The sequence below is a fragment of the Ahaetulla prasina genome, chromosome 2, assembly GCF_028640845.1.
Source record: "Ahaetulla prasina isolate Xishuangbanna chromosome 2, ASM2864084v1, whole genome shotgun sequence".
Taxonomy (NCBI): domain Eukaryota; kingdom Metazoa; phylum Chordata; class Lepidosauria; order Squamata; family Colubridae; genus Ahaetulla; species Ahaetulla prasina.
In genome coordinates this window covers 273,871,678-273,890,940 of record NC_080540.1, presented here as the reverse complement: position 1 = coordinate 273,890,940, position 19,263 = coordinate 273,871,678, and the positions used below count along the sequence as shown (strand labels likewise).

General features: G+C 35.7%; 1 protein-coding gene across 1 annotated transcript; it reads right to left on the bottom strand.

Annotated features, from left to right (window-relative positions):
- Window positions 1-617: 617 nt before the first annotated feature.
- Window positions 618-19,178, bottom strand: TRIM23 (tripartite motif containing 23). Its single transcript, XM_058169571.1, has 11 exons — window positions 18,947-19,178; window positions 17,529-17,691; window positions 16,780-16,901; window positions 14,368-14,646; window positions 13,065-13,247; window positions 12,124-12,339; window positions 9,739-9,873; window positions 8,360-8,489; window positions 8,168-8,278; window positions 6,381-6,505; window positions 618-5,401 (listed from the first exon to the last, which is right to left on the bottom strand). The coding sequence occupies exons 1-11, from the start codon at window positions 19,037-19,039 to the stop codon at window positions 5,222-5,224; spliced, it is 1,737 nt and encodes a 578-aa protein (XP_058025554.1). The 5' UTR covers window positions 19,040-19,178; the 3' UTR covers window positions 618-5,221.
- Window positions 19,179-19,263: the final 85 nt, after the last annotated feature.

Genomic DNA, 19,263 nt, shown 5'->3' with positions numbered 1-19,263 from the left:
CCGAGTATAAGATGCACCTTAGTTTTTGGGAAAGAAAATAGGAAAAAAAATTCTGCCTACCAAGTAGTCTTCTGGCTAGTCCTTAGCTTGGTCAGCTTCAGCAAATTAGTTCGCCGCTGGTTTTGAGGTTGGGGCTGGCTAGGGCTAAAAAACAGCTTCTAAAGCACAGCTGATTGTCTGAGAGAGCAGCAATTAGAAAAGCAGGCAAAGCACGGAAGATTGCTTTGCTTGTGTTGGGGCTGAAAAACAGCTTCAAAAGCACAGCTGATCCTAAAAGCAGGCAAAGTGCAGAAAGGGTAAGAGAAGGCAGCAGCTGTTCCGGATAGCCATTTTGGGCACTGCGCAGGGTTACATTCAGAATATAAGACGCACCCAAATCTTTAGCCTCTTTTAAGAGGGAAAAAAGTGTGCCTTATACTCAGAAACATATGGTATATATAAATTTACAGTATGGTCATTCAATTAGGAATATTTCCCTTTCACCATCATTTAGATAAATGCCATAGTCAGCTTAATAAATGATGGGGTTTTAACCTGCTCTGAAAGAATTCACCAAGTATTAGTTCAACCACACAGAGAAACAGACAGACTCACATTTCTGACAAGAATAAGCTTCAAAGAAGAAACAGTTTGGGTGAAATAATTTTATTACTATGATGCACTATCACAACTGTTAAATATTTATTTTTGTGAGCTATTTTACATCTGTTACAGGTGCAGAAGATGGATATTTTTATGCAATAACTCCTCTTGCTTTGACCTATTCCTGTTTGTAATTAGAAAATAACCCATGACATAAAGTTAGAAAGATACAGTGTAACTGGGTATTGTTGCATATGGTATTATTTTTATATGTGATACCATATGATACCTTTCTTTATCACTGTTGAACACTGCATTTAATCAAAATTCAACTATCATTATTTTACAAAGATATCTTCAATCAAATACAGTCCACTCTTAAAACAGTTTATATGAAGCTCTTAAAAATTTATTTGCAGCTAAAACAATTTTAAAAACTTGCACTCATTAGTACACTAAAGAAAATTAAAGGTCAATGATGTATGAAACAAGTTTTAATTTCTGCTTGAACAAGTTATATACAATACAAACAAGAAGATTCTAAATGTGGTAAAACTTGAATCCAGCCAACTATAATAGCTATATTCACAGTAACTTTTGTGAGTTTCAGTTAAATAATACTTTTATACAAGTACACTATATTTGCAGCAGAGCTCAACTTTGTCAATATTAACCAACAAATATTTCTGCACATTCTCCTAAAATCAATACCTTCAGAATTTTACATGAAGCAAGCGATAGCACTTAAAGCCACTGATAAAACAATTTACATTCAGCCTTTTGAACTGCTATATATTAAGTGATATCATGCACTCTAATAGCATTAAAATGAAATAAAAGCAAGCAATACAGTAGCAGAAGTCTGACTTCACTAAAATATAGTAAAACCTTTCAAATTACTTCACAGACACAGGCTTTGCACCTACAACTTAGCTCTTCAAGACATCTAAACTTGCAGTGTATTTTGACAAGAGTTGAAGCAGGTAAATGTTTGTGACAAATAACCCCTACTTTTACAGTGTTTAGTTTTCTATAGCCAATTATTTTAATACATTAAAGGTTTCCATTAATGCATCAATGCTACAGAATGCTGAAACATGCCTGTCATCCAAATATACCCACCAAAGGGAGGGAACCAATGGCAGATATTTTATCTCAAATAGGTAGGATTTTTTTTTTACTTTTAAGACAATTATATGCAGCATTACTTACTACTTCCAACACAATATGAAAAAAAACCTTGATGGCTACCGTTTAAAAGATCTTTCACTGACCCTGTTTCAGAAAAGATTATGTTTTAAAGATGAATTGATATTTCAGTAAGCTGACAAAACTATGATCCTGAAAGTTATTTAGGATTAAGCTCCACTGAGCAGCACAACACACAAACATATGCTTATGCTGTATAATAACATGATTCAATCACTTCAGCAATTATATTTTGAAGAGGCAGGCACACTTTGTGCCAATAGTATTAATTGGAAAGTATTAATAGGAAAGTAGGAGAAAGCAACAGCATAGTGCCAAGATTGGGTTGTAAATGACTGCACCTTCCATTATTTACAGTCTACAGACTTTAGAATACCATTCAACAAGGATCTTATCATTAGGCATCCAAATTCTGGGCTGATCCTTCACTGCAGCCTATGCACTAATGAAGCAAGTAGTAAAGTCTCAAGTCAATCAGTAGAAAGAAGTAACAATGCCTCCTTTTGCAGTCTGAATGAACTTCATGCATGGCAGCAGGTTCTCACCTTTTTATGTATTCAATGACTAGACCAAGAAGGAACTCTTAGTTTCATCTTCCCAAGGGTTCAAACTCTGGCAACCTTTCAATACTGCTAATTGTTTTCCCCAATTCTGCTACATACTTCCAATCGTCAACGCAGCTTCTGGACTCCTTGTTCTCAGCAGCTTCATTTTTAATGAGATAAACAGGACTTTTATTGATCATCTATTATTGATGATGGAGCATGTTTAGATATTTGCTATCTAAATCCTGCTTTAATTGTCACTGGATTTTTGGTGAACTATTGCTTTGGTAACAAACATTCCATTAAGGAAATTCTGCTTCTTATGATAGCTATAGCTTCACCCTTTGCAGTCTTAAAACACAGAACTACTGATTGCAGCACTCAATCAGAATTCTGAATTTGAATGTTTACTTATGTATAAACTAAATAGAGGCTCTTCAGGAAAATTAGCAGGAATTACAAATATGCACTCCTAGATTTCTCAGAAAATTATCAAAATTTTCAGTCTAGAACTAGGCTACTCTAGTTACTCTATCAAGTAGTACTCTACCTTAAAATTTAGTGCATGTCAACATGAATGAATTCAAGTATTAACATGAAATTATTAACCATGGTAAAGCATGACCCTTCGAATGTGTATTACTTGATTAAAACATGGTCAAAGAATTAATATTAAACATCAAAATTACCAGTTCATAGAATTTTTCCCATCAATAAGCCAACTAATATCAAGGGGGAAATGAAAAATTATCTTTATAGAATCACAGTAAAAAAAATTACTGTAATCTGAAAGCAAATCTCAGTTCAAATTAAAGTAGAAACAAATGTGCAGTCTGTGGCACTAGGGAGATAGTGTGTATGTATGTATGTATGTATATATATGGAAACTAAAGGATCTTCAACTTTCCAAGATTTTCTCATAAATCAGATTTTGAATAATTAAATATTAAAGAGAAGCTAAACCTGATCTTAAATGGTAGAGGGACATAGTCATGTATCATCAGATTAGAATGAACTGTAAAGCCTAACAATCCCCAAATTCTGATAAGGATTAAGATGACAAGGAAATGAGAAGGGATTCTGAGATGCAATCTCAACTAAAAAAATGCTAAGATGCCAAGACAAAGGCACATTGAGTCTTTAAAGAAAGTCTGATTTCCATGTACCAATTCAAGCAAATACCAGTAGTTGTAAATTCTGAAACATTTGTTATATAATTCCAAATAGCATCTGCCATATATCTTACTAATAGCTTTTCTGTAAGGCAGTGCTGTTTTTTTACTCCAATAACATCCCAACTGAGATAAGAAAAGTAGAAGACAAACAATCTGTGGATAGGGGCTTGCTTTTCATGAGTTTTTATGGCAAGAAATTTAAGAGACAGCAATCTGTCAAAGATGTAAAAAACCAACTCCTATAGAGAATTCTGGTGAAAAATAGGGTGAACAGAGAAAGAAGCAAGAAAGGCATGTGGCAGAAGCAGTCTACATAAAATGGAAAAGGCAAATAAAGCAGTCAAGACACTTTTTATCTAAGCTGGTATTTGGATGGGCTGATACATTTCCCACAATTCACAGCGAGAATGTGTAACTTTGACATCTTCGTAAATAATTAAGTTGAGAAATGCTGCTCTTATCATTATAATATTTAAGAGACTGCCTTCATTTTCCTCTCCATTTTTATTATAACACATTTTTTTTCTGGGCAAAAATTTCCTGCCCTTTCTAGAGTTGAACAAATGGTTTGCTGAATCTTCAATTTTTGCTACAACCTGCACTATTAATTTTTAAACTTCTCATCTCAACATTAGTGGAAGTCCTATTTCACTACTGTTATTTATTTCTGCATTTTCAAGGCTGCTCATAATTTATCGAAAGCACACTAGTAACAAGCAATGTGTGCATGAAAAGTTAACCATAATTAATAGGCTATATGATTTCAACAAGTTAAAAAATCAGTAGATCGTGTGCAGTTAAAGCACACAATATATTTATAAACAGGTCATAGAATAACTTCAAATCTGTCAGATATTCTACTTAATGCTTTCTTAACTCTGAATGGATGGAATATTTGTACATTAGAAATTTCTAAATGTATCTAAAAATTAATATGAACGTGTGTCGCATTAATGCAATTTTAGAGGCAGCCTCAATGTATACTTTGTAAGCCACATTTGCAGAATAATAACAGTAATAAATAAATCTCTGATTAGTACAACAGTTTTTCCAAGATACAGACAAAAAAAATCCTATGCTTATAGGAAATTTTACTTAAATGATATGTGCAAAAGTGTATAATTATTTAATATCAGAGAAGAGTTTCCTCAAAAGCAGCATCCAAATTGAGTAAAATAAGAATAAAGGAAATACATAAAAGCAATAGTAAAGCTATAGCACAAGTGGAAAACTGTTGTTAGTATACTAGTATAGATATGGGCTTGAATTTTAAGACAAGAGCTATTGACCAGAACCAAGCATTTGTGCAGTCAGTTCCTGCTTCACTTGAATATATAGCGAACTATGTTGGTAATGTGAAATAATGGTTATACATGCACCCAAATCTGAGAGAACAAGTGAATGCAACAAGGCCATCACTGAAAGAAGTGAAATTAAATAGATGCTAAGTCCTGAGAGAAGTATGTTTAATAGGGAAGGCTGAAGATCCTCCGTTCAAATTTCTTTAAAAGAAATTAAGGCACCTTTCCCACAAATACATTATATCACTCTATTTGGTTACTGTAATTTACACAAGTTATACCTACACTGTGCTTCAGTCTAGCATTCCAACAAAATGTTTTTAAGGAGTAACAGATTTAGATGGAAGTTCATATCTGACCATATCAATTCACATAAATAAACAACTAATCTTTATGCTTACTGACTCTCTTAAGCCACATCCAATACACCTGCAGCTACCAGGTGCCTTGAAAGCCAATCCAGTCCTTCGTAAAGTCCCATGCCACTTCGGGCATCACAGCCTTGAATATACCAGCTACGACCACAGCAAAGTTTGTGGAGATTCAGTAATTCTGTGATTTCTTCTACTGAAAGTGCCCCTGGCACATCCTGTAAAGAGAGCCCCATAGCATTAGTATGCAGACAGATAATAGTTTAAAAGGTAATGTTCTTATTTAAGAATATGGTGTTTTCTTTTTACAGTTTGGACATATAGCACAATAGGGAGGGGAAATGCACTTAGGACATTGAGGAGGAGAGAAAAGACAGACCGCAACTTTTATTATAAAAATATTGCTACAAATGTCATATAATAAGAAATGCTTAATCCAGCCAGTCTGAAACTCTTGGAACTCTTGGAAGAGAGATAGCAACACCATATAGCATTTACATTGTTTCTGTAACGGCATTCAAATTATTATAAAGATTCTTCTTAAGGGAGAGATCCTTCCAATCAACTTTCAACCAAGGATCTTGCTTTAAGTTCCAACCATTTGCAGAAATAAGTGGAAAAAATAAACTCAACACAAGAAACCAGACACAGATAACTACGAATGGCCAAAAAAATTAGTGTTAGAAAGCCAAATTTATTTTTAGCTCTACTAATTATGAGCTAACGTAGGTTCATATCAGCCTTTAGTGTGGTTTATTGATAAGGTAACAAGTTAACACAAAGACCAGCATTTTGGAGGATTGATATTGGTATTCAGTGAATAGAGATAGACAGAATTTCCTTTTTGTTCTGCCCTCAATCCATCTTCTGATGAACTGAAGGAAGAGAAAGAAGGAAAACAGAAAGTCACCCTCCTCACAGATGGCATCCCATTCGGCCACTCAGGTAGAGAAGGAATGAAAGTAAAGATCAAGTTTTAAGTGAAAGCTGCAGATAAAATAATTGTGGCAAAAAGATTATTATTTTTAATAGAATAATCTAATACTTACTTTATTTTTGACTGATTGAGTAATTGTGTTCTTAAGAATTGTCATTTAAATTGCAACAGTTTTTGATTTATTCTATATTTTCTCCTATTTTATACTGCCAAAATGAAAACAATGGAAATGAAACAGAGGAAACAATGGGCTATATTACCTGCTTGTTGGCAAAGATCAGTAACAAAGCATCACGCAGCTCCTTCTCTGTTAATAGCTTGGCAAGTTCACTGTGTGCCTCGCTGACTCTGTCTCTATGGCTGCTATCAATGACAAAGACCACGGCTACAGAAAAGAACAATAATGCAATTATATTTGTTACGAATTTGTTTCTTCCTACTAAAATTTTATTTTTTGAGGTCAGGAGGAGGATTAAATTTTAAATTCAATTTGAAAGCTAGGGCTTAGTACAAATTTCCAAACTGGCATCTACTTGAAGCAAACTCATATATTACCAAAAAAAAATGCAGCCTCCTATGTGGCACCAGAAAACTTTAGAAATAGCTTTCAGGGTTACGCAAAAGTGAACTTTGTTACTTGAAGAACCAGCAAATGGAATGCAAGGAATGACCTGCTTAACCAATCTAAAAAATTTTGCTCCAATAGGATAGCACTAAGAAGAGGATGAAAAAAATCAGTGAAATTATCTATATTTCCCTATTCCATTGTGTATGTGGCAATAGTAGAGACAGGAAGTTCTGTTGGATCCAGTTCAGCCATGAGAAGAAACTTAAATTCATGGAGAAGTAACCATGGATCAAACCTAATGTCTCAAGTGTTAAAGATGGTCCTAATTTGACAACACTTGTTCAGTGACCAAATTTGCAATTGTGTTGAATGGTAGTTATATCTGTTTCTCAAAGTCCTCAGAGTTCTGTGGTCACATGATCACAATTTACAACCTTCCCTGCCAGCTTCCTACAAGTAAAGTCAATGGGAAAACAGGCAGGAAGTAAGAAATTGTGATCACACGAGATCTTCACTTAACAATTCACATAGTCTTTGCTTAACAACAGTAACCGGGACTGCTGGAACTGCCACAGCTAAGTAATATGGTCATTTTATGTCATGCTTTACAACAACTACACCACTTAGCGATGGAAGCTACATACCCAGTTACTATTGTTAATCAAGGGCTACTTGTAATTGAAATTGTAATATGGCTAATTGCAGTTACATCATAGTGACACATGTACTTCTATGGATTTTTGCATTATGCTGTATAAGACTGTTTATGAAAAGTACTGGAACACTATAATTAGTTCAGAATATTGCAGTTCACAGGAACTCCGTATAAGGAACATATGAAACCGTGATACTAAATTCCAATTTAATTCTTAAAACAATGCAAAATATTAAGAATGACTTTCAAAGCCTTGAATGGAATAAGATCAAGATACCAAGAAGGACTATCTTCTTCCTCATGAAACTACCTGTCTACCAAGATCATCTTTGGAAGTCCTTCTGGTATGTCCTACGTGATTAGGGTCTAGAGAAAAATATTTCAGTGACTGCACATAGGTTCTCAAATTTCAGTCCAATGATTGAACTTCCTCCCTCAAAAGTAAGAGAAAACGCTTCTTTCTGAGGAGGGTCTTTAGTATATCATTTTCTTAATTTTGTTGTTGTTGTGGCTGTATTGTCTTTTATGTTTCTGCTTTTCAGAGAAATGCTTTTACTGTTATTTGCTAAAAGTTGCATAGATTTCTGTGAAGGATATGTGGGATATAATTAATTAAACAACAATCCCATTATCATTTAAATACTTTTGCAAATCCCCCAGAAATTATAAGCAAACAAATATAAACATTATCTTCACCTTAAATATTTATACTTTGAAGTTAAATGAATTTCCATGGAAGTTATTTTACATTAACTACCAAAACCTTTGGATGAGAGATACAATTATATTTAAAACAATTAGGTCACAAAGCACTGTAATCTTACCTTGTGTATTAAGATAATAATGTTTCCATAAAGGCCTCAGTTTGTGTTTTCCACCTACATCCCAAATGGTGAATTTCAGGTTTTTATATTCTACTGTCTCAACATTAAAACCTAAGAGAGTAAAAGAACTTTAATTATACATTCCTAAAAAAACATATCCAAAAAAGTCACAATTTTTAAAAACTCTGTTACCTATGGTTGGAATGGGTTGCATGAACTCATCTTGTTTTAGTTTAAATAAAATAGTAGTTTTGCCTGCTCCATCTAATCCAAGGGTCACCACTCTAATCTCCATTTTTGGTCCAATGTGTACTCTGTTGTCCTGCAGCAGAGAAAAAAAAGAGGTTTGCTCATTTTAGAGGCTAACATTCAAAGGCATTCTTACATGTCAGCCAAATATCTTAACCCTTTTGTTATAGAAGTCAGGAATTGAAGGTTGAGAAAGTAATTTAACTATCTTGTCAACATCCTCCAGCCTTAACAACTTGATATTTCGTAAGCAACATTGATCAGTATTTTACAAATCTCTAGTTTTAGAAATACACTGAGATGTGACACTGCCCATATTGTGGTAGATAGGCACAATTTTTAAAATAACTTTCTTAGAGAAGACAAAGGAGGCTGAAATGCAACTGTGGTAGTGGTGGGGTAATATGTGTGTGTGTGTGTGTGTATATATATATATATATATATATATATATATATATATATATATATATGTAGGTCTTTGGTTATTCGGGTTTTCTCCCGCGTAAAATTGGAAGTGTCTTGGCCACGTTTCGATGAAGTCTCATTTGTCATCTTCAGGCTTCAGCTTCGTGCTTCTGGGAGCAGAAGCACGCAGAAGCTTCGTGCTTCTTGCTCCCAGAAGCACAAAGCTGAAGCCTACAACATTCTTAAAGCCCACTCGAGTGGGTTTTACTAAGGGAGAAGTACCTGGGCATTTATGTGTATGAACCTGACTACAATTGCCTTTTCCTTCAGTGCTATCCTGAAGAATTCTCCAGCTACCACTACCAAGTCTTCCACCCAAAAGGCTATCTATCCTGAACTTGTAACATATAATGTTACAATGATGATTTGTAAAAGATGATTAATGTTGAAGGTTCCATATTTGATATATTACAACACTGGAAATCAAACTAATGTTTTGCTTTCCTGCCAATAGTTTAAATAGATAGGTCAATGCCTATTGAAGTTCATGAATATACCCACTGTCAGGCCTATGCAAATGAAAAGCTGTGTAGTCTTTCATTAGCAGATAACGGTTCAACCAAATACAGCTTGAGAACTACTTGGCTCATGGAGGGCGACAGTCAATATGCTCTTTGTTCCATCTGGGATAGAACATAAGCAGAAGGAATGAATGGAACTCAGCGTTCCAGGTTCCATTTTTAGCTACAGATCATGAACCAAATTAACCTTTTAATTGTAGTTTTCATCTTATCCCAAATATAGATTCTTGTATCATACAGCAGACTATTTCAAAGTTGCCTAAGTTGTTAGTGGGAGAAGAATAAGAACCAAACTCATGCTCTGAATCTTTAAACTAGAGATTAAAAGAACTATACCTTTGTAAAAGTAACTGGAATGCTAGCATCAAGTTGAATGTGGTCTGCAAGTTCTGTGAATTGTTGTTGTTGTTTCTGCAATGTTTCTAAAAGCCTTGTAATCTCTTGTTTAGCCAAAACAACTCTACAGTCATCCTAAAAAGGGAAGCTAAATTTAATAGTGTAATAAGCACAGAATCATCTAAATATTAGCGTTCTCAACATATAACAGAATGGGAAATTGTTCCAAGATGGGTGAATTCACAGTCCTTGCACAGTAGCTATTTCTGGCCAGCAGGCCCTCAAATCCTTTTTCCAACATTCAGTAATAGAATGGTTGAATTTCAGTTGCATTCCTATCCCAACCCCACCTAAAATAAGTGGAAAACTCATTTTTGTTCATTTTGGTAAGGAGATGATGGTGAAGGAGGAGAATGGAAAAATAATTAGAACAGGTGGTTTACAATACAACTAAAATGATATATTCAATAAAACTGCAAATTAGGATATTGATCAGTAAAAAAACAACAACCAACAGGAACAGCAATAAAAATGCAATCCAGTACTAAAGCCAACTTAATAACAACTACAACTACATTTCGAAAGTCTTATAAAAGAATTCTGACTTCATAGCCTTACATAAAAATTCCAAGTTAAATGCTGATCAAATCTCTGGTGGGATGGTATTGCACAAGATACCTCCACAGAAAAGCATGGCTTCTGGGCCCATACTAGTCTTACTTCCCACATGCTGGTAACTAAGCATCTTAGAGCCAAGATGTGTATAAAACAAATCAGGTGTCTTGAGAGAGGTGAACATCTGGAAACCAAACCACATAGTTCTTGAAAGGCCTCTCTGAATTCTTCCTATAAACCTATCGCAGGTCTATGCAGCAGTCACAATTCAAGTATTACATGGTTGCAGTGACTCTCACCCACCTGTGCAGGCTGCTGCACTTTGCATTAACTGCAGTTTCTGAAAAGTTATTCAAATGTCCCTTAAAAAGAGCACTGCAATAATCTGTTGTGATTATGAGATGTGAATCACAATTAACAGGTAACCAGATGGCCTATGGAAGGCGGACTCTCAATTGTTGAAATATTGCCCATCTCTGAACATACAGCCCCTCCCCAAACATTTAATTTTATGGCTTAATATAACATGGAACTTATACTACATAGAAGGAGAGATCTGTCCTGATTTGCAGCAACAGATTACTGATATGCATTATCTGTCAACATCTGAATCAGACTTTTCTTCATGGCCTCTTTATCAAAAAGACTTTCAAGCAACATTACATTTTTGAAATTACTTTGCTTATAATATATGTAGTTCTTCCTCCTTTCTTTCCATATATCACCAAAGTCATATAGCTCATAGCTATGCTTATTAATTTTGAGATTATAATAATTGTTTAATGCTGTTGTATATATACATTTTTTCTGATGGATTAGATTACTGTTACAAAGCAAGAAAAGATCTGTATGCCACTCCAAAACTGGTTAAGAAAAGCATATTTAAAAAATGAAACTTGAATGCTAGCATTAAATTATTTTGCAACAGAAATAAATATAACTGTTTCATAATACATTAATATAAAAAACTACGAAGTCAGTACATTGTTTATAAAAACTTTTGTCTCTTAAAGATCAGAGCAGCACCCTACTAGAAACAAGAAAAAAGGTTATATGTTATTCAGTTGAAAGAATGCAAGCAAATTGCTCATCAATACTCAAAATGTTTTTAACTAATTTCTTAAACAGAAAACGAAACCAGTTAATTTTAGTTTACTTCTTTTATACATTTTGGACACAATGGTATTTAAATTTTGTTGAATAAATATATGTTTTAATAATCAAGTTTAATATCATCCATAAACACTTTTACCCATGGGAATCCACAAAGAGGCATATGACATCTGTAATGAGGTCATCACACAAATACCATAACCTATGTATTTGCATCCAACATTATTGTAATATACTGCAGATGCCGATGCTTATACTTCGAAGCCAGGTCTAATATGTTTTCTTACATATTTATATCACTTTTCAAATGTGGGGTCTCAAACATTTTAATAAAAAACAGACCATGAATAAAACTCAAGTTTTAATTTGAATTTGACTTCGACCAGTTGCTTATGACATTTTTGGTTCCTTCAACATTTTTGTTATGTTTTTTGTCTGGAGGATCCTGTCTCCCACTGCTATTTATGCAGTCAAGATTTTCAGTAAAGCCAAGTTATAATTCAATAACAGAATCTGTAACAGAATGAATGCAATTTGTCCAATATTTATTATTTACAAATTGTACAACAATGGTATCTGAGAGTTGGCATTTCAAGATAGATAGATATATCCACACCTGTCCCAATATTGATTTTGGTTATAATATTGATTCCCTACCTGCTGTAAAGTCTTTTCACAGTGAAGACATGCTGTTGAAACTTGTGATAACAGGATAGTCATATCTTCTTGCTGTTGCCTAAGCCAGATCAATTTTTCTCGCACATGTGCATCTACCACACTAAGTGCCATTTCTTCTTGGCGGCAAAGAGTCTCGTGAAGGTCAGAAAAATAGGCTCTGATACATGACCGAGCATTCTCTGCAGTGCCTGGAACCTGAAGTGAGATTATAAAATCAAACAGAAAGGCTGCAGAGGCATTACAATTATACTAAAGCAGTTTTTGTCTTGAATAGTACTTCTCTCTGGTGTAAGCTCAACCATATACATCATCACTTGCTACAGAAGAGTATTCATTTTTAATATGTGACATTCCTGCATTATTTGGAGGAAAGAATAAAACACTAAAAGCAGCAGCTTTTTAGTATTACTGTACAAAAAAATCAAAATGCATGACTTTCAGATTTCACAATGTATTTATATCTCCCATGTTAAAAATGCTGAAACATTAGAGCAGAGTGAAATCAGAGAAACCAAAAAAAAGTTTTCAGCCATGAATTAGCACAAAAAGGTTTCTTTAAAAGTTTGTTTAAAGAAATGAATGAAAATCCCACTGAATGTGCCTTTGCCATAGTTTTAAAGGAGTTCTCTGCATCCCAGATGTTTTTTCATTATGTTTTCAAATTCTCCATAATCAATTATCTCCTAAATGCTCTTGACATCTGTTTTATCCTACAGATAAAAGTTCCTGTAAGAACTATCAATTTTTTGGGTGTCTGCCATAGTTGGGGTTATTTACTGGGAGGAGGCACAAAAAAGTTCATAAATCATGTAACTACTATAGTATGTAACATATCAGCACTTCCAAAAGAAATCTAAAATTAGGAAATGAATTTATAATAAAGATTATGCATAAACTGAAGAGACTACAAAATTGTTTACATGTTCTGTATGGGTCATTCCTATGCCATCTTCAAAGAGCTGTTCTCCTCCCTCTATTTGTTGTACAATTCCATCTAGTTTCCGAGAATAATCTGAGATTTCTTCTGTGAAAGTTCTTATACAGTGAGCCATATCTAAAATGGAAGCACGGATCTGATTTGCTTCTGGTTCCAAAATACTGTGCTAAAGGAAAAACAAACAAACAAAGCAATGAACATCCTTTCCTGAAATTCTTCTGATCTGCATTACATTTCTCACCCATTATAAAATTGGAAACAGAATGTTAGACATTCTGCTTACAAAAACATAGAATGCAACAGATATGGGAAAGCGTATTTTCCAAATTCTTTAACAGCATTAGCTTTAACAGCATCAGGAGTCTGTATCTTTTGTTTAGTGATATTCTGTATTTTAGTGTTTTTGTTCTCCCCTTGTGTTGTAGCTACATTTTGGGGTATATGGACACACTGTGAAGCACTCTAGATCATGAAGGACGAAGAGAGAGAGGGCTTAGAATGGAACAGGCAGAGACATTTCAAACTGCCACCCAACTGGCTTTCCTGAACAAGTGCATTGGGAAAACACCTCCTGTAATTTTTTCTGTATTTCCCAATTCAATCTTTTATTGTTTTCTCCTCCCACACCAATTTGGTCCCATTTTATTTAGTTTTTGGAGTGTGATCCTATCAACAGACAGAAATAATCTCAAGGCATTTGTCATAAATTATTTCAAATATCCCATTGGATTGAAGATAATAAAAAGGGAGATGGTAAACTTAAAGAATAAATCTACTTTTCTAAAAGTTTTCTGATTTTGATTTAAGCTTTAAAAAGGACTATTTTATACAGATTGGTTGCTCATAAAATATTACAGAAAGAAGCAAGTTAAACACTGTATACAAACAGCGTTTCCAATAAAATTACAAACACTCATGCATAGACATCCTACCATATTACTGCAGACAAGCAACTTTAAAGTGATGTTATTGGAATGCATATACATATTACCCACTCAGTCAGTCATGTATTAAGAGCCATGGTGGCACAGTGGTTAGAATGCAGTATTGCAGGCTACTTCTGCTGTCTGCTGGCTACAACAGTTCAGCAGTTAGATTCTCATTGGCTCAAGGCTGAGTCAGTCTTCCATCCTTCTGAGGTCGGTAAAATGAGGAGACAGATTGTTGAGGGCAATATGCTGACTTTGAAAAGTTAGAGAGGGCTGTAAAGCACTGTGAAGTCTAAGTGCTTTACAGCCTAAGTGCTATTGCTATTAACACAGATGGAAATCAAAAATGAAACTTACTTTATGACCCTGGTGTTTTCCGTATTCTTTGCAAACACAACACATAAGAGGACTGGCCTGACAATCTTCTTCCAAACACACAAATTCAATGGCATGCACTTGGTGCTGAGAACACATCGTCTTTTCATGTGGCTTATCAGCAAGGGGCACACGTCTGTGTTTTGCTAATGTCTTTGTAGAATGTGTAAGGTGGGAACAGTCTGTACACAGGTGAGTAGCACAAACAGTGCAGTACACAGAAGCCAGATGAGTGTCGTCTTCATCACATCGGATGATGCACTAAAAATAAAGAAAAGAACAGTGATTTAAAAAAAAAATCTAAATATTTATATCTTCAGTTTTTTTAGATGAACCCCTACAAATATAGTTAAGACAGTCCAGCTCTTAATTTGTTTTTCAAAATCTTTCTTAAAGATCTGTACCAGATTTATTATATATAAAGAGATGCAGAGAGAAACTGGGAGACCATTACTAAAAAAAATTCCTGTCCTTCATTTTCACCAATCTAGCTGTTCTAACCACCAAATAAGAGTAAAGCAGGGGCCCTCAACTTTTTGGGCACCAGGGACTGGTCCATGGAGAGGTTTTTCCATGGACTGGAGGGGGCGTGGTTTCATGTACTGCCTGCATCCAGCAGATGGGGCTTCGCTTGTTTGCACAGCCTGGTTTCTGGCATGCGGCAGCTTGGTGCTGGTCCATGGCCCAGGGATTGGGGACCCCTGGAGAAGAGCACTTGATATTAATTTAAGAAAAGTGGGCAGGATTGTCTTGTTTAGAAAATGTGGTTCCAAAGCCATTTATCCAATTAAAACAGGGTAAAGAACTTGTGATCATCCAAATTTTGCTCAACTGCAGTTCTCAGAATTTCTCACCATTGATGGCACTGTATAGGGCTGCTAATAGTAACTAAGGAATATATGGAGAGCCACTTGTTCCACAATCCTATTCAAAGGTACTTTGCTGTATTTTGAAATCATTCTTGATATGAAATTAGGATCTAAAGTGGCTGATATTAAATGGGAGCAGGATAGTCACATTTTCTGGCAGGTACATTTTGCATTAATTTGTGTTTCTGAGATAGATTCAAGGCAACACAATCAAAATACATTGCAATAATCCATTTTTAAGGTAATATAGCTAAAGAATAAGTTACTGCAACTATGCTTCAACACTTTTATATAGGGTCTCCACTAGAACATTATCTTTGCCTAATATAAGGCATTCCTTGTGAACTTTCCAATAGATTGTATTTCAACTTAGCAACAAATACTCCTTGACCTATGTGGTCATAAAGTGCAACTGCATTGCTAAGTGATGGCAATCCTTGCAGTCCCAATTGCCATCATTAGCCAAATTCCATGGTCATTAGCTGAGGCAACTCCCCACAACCAAAGTCAATGAGGAAGCCTGCAGGAAATTGAAAATCTTAGGCCTGCAGGCAGGTAATTAACTGCTACAGGGTGAGGGAGGAGGCCAGGATTTGTGGGGAGTGTATGTATGGATCAAAGGGGATACACAAGGGGCTTGTGTCAGGGATGGGGCATGGAAGGGTGCATGAGAGGCACTTCATCACATTCTTGATGAACACCAGTCTTGCACCTTCATGCACCTTTCTCAAATTACACCTCTCATGCACCTTCCATGCCCCATCCCTGACACAAGCCCCTTGTGTATCCCCTTTGATCCATACATACACTCCCCACAAATCCTGGCCTCCTCCCTCACCCTGTAGCAGTTAATTACCTGCCTGCAGGCCTAAGATTTTCAATTTCCTGCAGGCTTCCTCATTGACTTTGGTTGTGGGGAGTTGCCTCAGCTAATGACCATAGAATTTGGCTAATGATGGCAATTGGGACTGCAAGGATTGCCATCACTTAGCAATGCAGTTGCACTTTATGACTACATTGCTTAGTGACAGAAATTCCAGTTGCAATTGCCATTGTAAGTCAGGGACTATATGTATATTATTAACAATATCAAATAGCCATTTCTGAATTCCTAACTATTTAAACTGACAATGGAATTGTACGGTGGGTGATACAGTAGTTATTGCGCACATTTTAGGATGGGCTACTAATAGAAAAAGAAGCAGCAAACAAGAATATTTTGGTCACATTAGGCAAAGGCCCATTCCCCTTGAGAAGCCAATAACAAAGCAGAAAGAAAGAGAAGAAGAAAATGACAAACAGTCACATGAATGGGTTCAATTATAATGGAATTGAATTAACTACTGAAAGGCCAGGTTGGGAGGGATCCACCTGGAGAAACTCTATGTGATCACTAGGACTGACATTGATGTGATTGCACATAATGAATCAATCAAGCAACAAAACAATTAAATAAATAAATCAAGGTATCTGACTACACTCCTCTGAATGTGACAATAAAATAAATAAAATGAATTATTATTACCTCTCCAGATAGGCCAATAGTTTCTTCAATTGTTCCACACTGACCACCCAATCCATTCTGCAATCGCTCCAGGAGTTCCAACAAAGCAAAGTTTTTTTTCAATCCCCACACACCAGAATCACCTATTTGGGGGGAAAAGGCAGAAATCACCACATCTTGTCACTGAAATACGGTCCTGTATTTTTATTTATTTAATCACTTTTCATGGTCATCAATCTTGTAATGGCAACTCTAGTTGGCTATCATTGGTTTAAAAACTCAATATAAAAGAACAATAATACAAATGGCAACTGAGAACATCACAAACCATCAATAAATGAATTGTTTCAAATACAATTATTTCCTGTCAACCAGCATCAGTAGTAGTGAAATCAATGCTTCGTCACATATTTTCCCATCCTGGACCAAAATATACTTTGTATAGTCTTGCAGGCCTAGCATCTTGCATTCTTTCTAAAACTTTTAGAATCATTCTGATCCAAACAATAGGCAAAAATGAAGCTCCTTGGATTTTCATTAACTCATCTTGGCACATGCAACACAGGTAATCCTCATCTTACAACTGATTTCACAGGTATTTGGGTCAACAAATTGGCCCAAGGTCACCCAGCTGGCTGTTATGGCTAATATATACACGCATACATATGCATGAATATATATAATCTGAATAAAATAGTTGAGTTCAATTTACTCTTCCACTTCCTAAACAGCAAAATCTTAACCATGTATCAAGGTTTAAAATACCATACCTAGTTCAGTAACTTGTCGATCAAAAGGACACCGAACTGCTCTGCCATGGAGAGGAAGTCGAGTAAGACAGTCATGACAGACAGTATGACCACATAAAAGAAGTCTGGGAACTTTGTCTCCTTGCAATGAAAATACATCTTCACAGACTCCACATTCCAAAACCTATAATTAACAGAAGAGAATTGGACATAATTAAATGGAAGGAAAAAAAGTTCAATTTTGAATGATTACGGCTGTCTATGTGGTTTAATCTGATACAATTAAGAGTGGAAAATGAAGACATCACCAATTTCCTCTTAGTTTAGATGATATAATTCAATCTCAACCTGCAACAATTATTCTGTACACCAATCAATCTGGGCGATAGAATTTACACCTCACGTCCAAGAGTATATCAGATCACCAGATTTGATTCAAGTGTTTTTTCAACAACCTTACAGTGAGAATCTATGTCTTTTCAGAGGCAATTTTACATGGGGCTTAGTCCCAGGTAAGACAGTATACTGTATAGAGGATTGCGATTACTAGTCTCAGTTCACTTTTCCTTTAACCCAAAAGAACATTCTTAGATACCTCTTTTTAAAAAAGAGAGATATAAATATACTGCCTTCTGGAGTGAAATAATATCTAGGTTTTAATTATTGTTATTCTATAAAGAGAAAAACCTCAATTTACTAAGGAGATTTCCTCTCTTCATATATTCATAGTTCCAATGACTTGAGAGGAAGACTATATTTACTACATTTGTGAGGGGAAAGACGTTTTCAAGAATTACATGCCAAGAATAATTCAATCTGAAAAGGGCTGATTGTATTACTGTCTCCATCACTCCATTTTCCTGAAGTGTTTCACTCATTTAAATTGTATCCAGTATGTCATCCTGAAAGCACAAAGATCCCCTCCCTGGCAGCAAGAATACTTATCCTTTTTCCTTATTCAATCTATGAAGAAAATAGGAAGAACTGATGAAGCTTCTTGGGTGAAAAGCAACATGTCTTCTTCTTCAAGGAAAAAAAACAGTCCAGTTATTTGCCTTTTGAAAAAGCACCTTTGAGACAACCATGACCTGGATGGCTGAGAACCTCCATTGACATATGAGAAAAATATAAATATAAAAATATCTGTGGGAAATTCTATTACTTTAAAGCACTCGTTTTATTAAGATGGGAGAAAAAAGGTGAATTCATCTGATCTGATGGCATAGACAAGGCGGGGCGTTATAATTAGCCCCCTTTTGCTTCAACACCGCCTGCGAGAATCTACCCAAAGAAATTTCCAGCGATTCTCGGGGGATGCTTCAGAGAGAGAAAAGAGAAGCGCCAGACGGGGAAAAGGACGGATCCTCTCAGTTTTCCATCGCTCGATCCCTGCAGAAGCCAAAATGAAGGACCCGCCCTCTCAGGTTCACTGTCCTCACCTTCACAACAGGCCCCGCCGGACTTCGGCTGTGCCTGTTCCCGGCATCCATCCCAGCGCCAGACCCGATTTTGTTTACACTGAGTGTTGCCATCTTGGACAAGGAAGGAGACCGCCCGAGAGAAAGTGGACTCCACTAGGGAACCTACAGCGGAGGTCCCCCTGGAGACAGAGGAGGGGGTAGGAATGCGCGAAAACGTCACTAAAGAGAGCCGGAGGCAGGCCTACTATGGAGACGTTAAAAAAAAGGCGTTTAATTTGGGCCTATGGGCCTCTTAGCACTACGCATGTCTGTTTCTTCTCAGGACGCTACGGGAC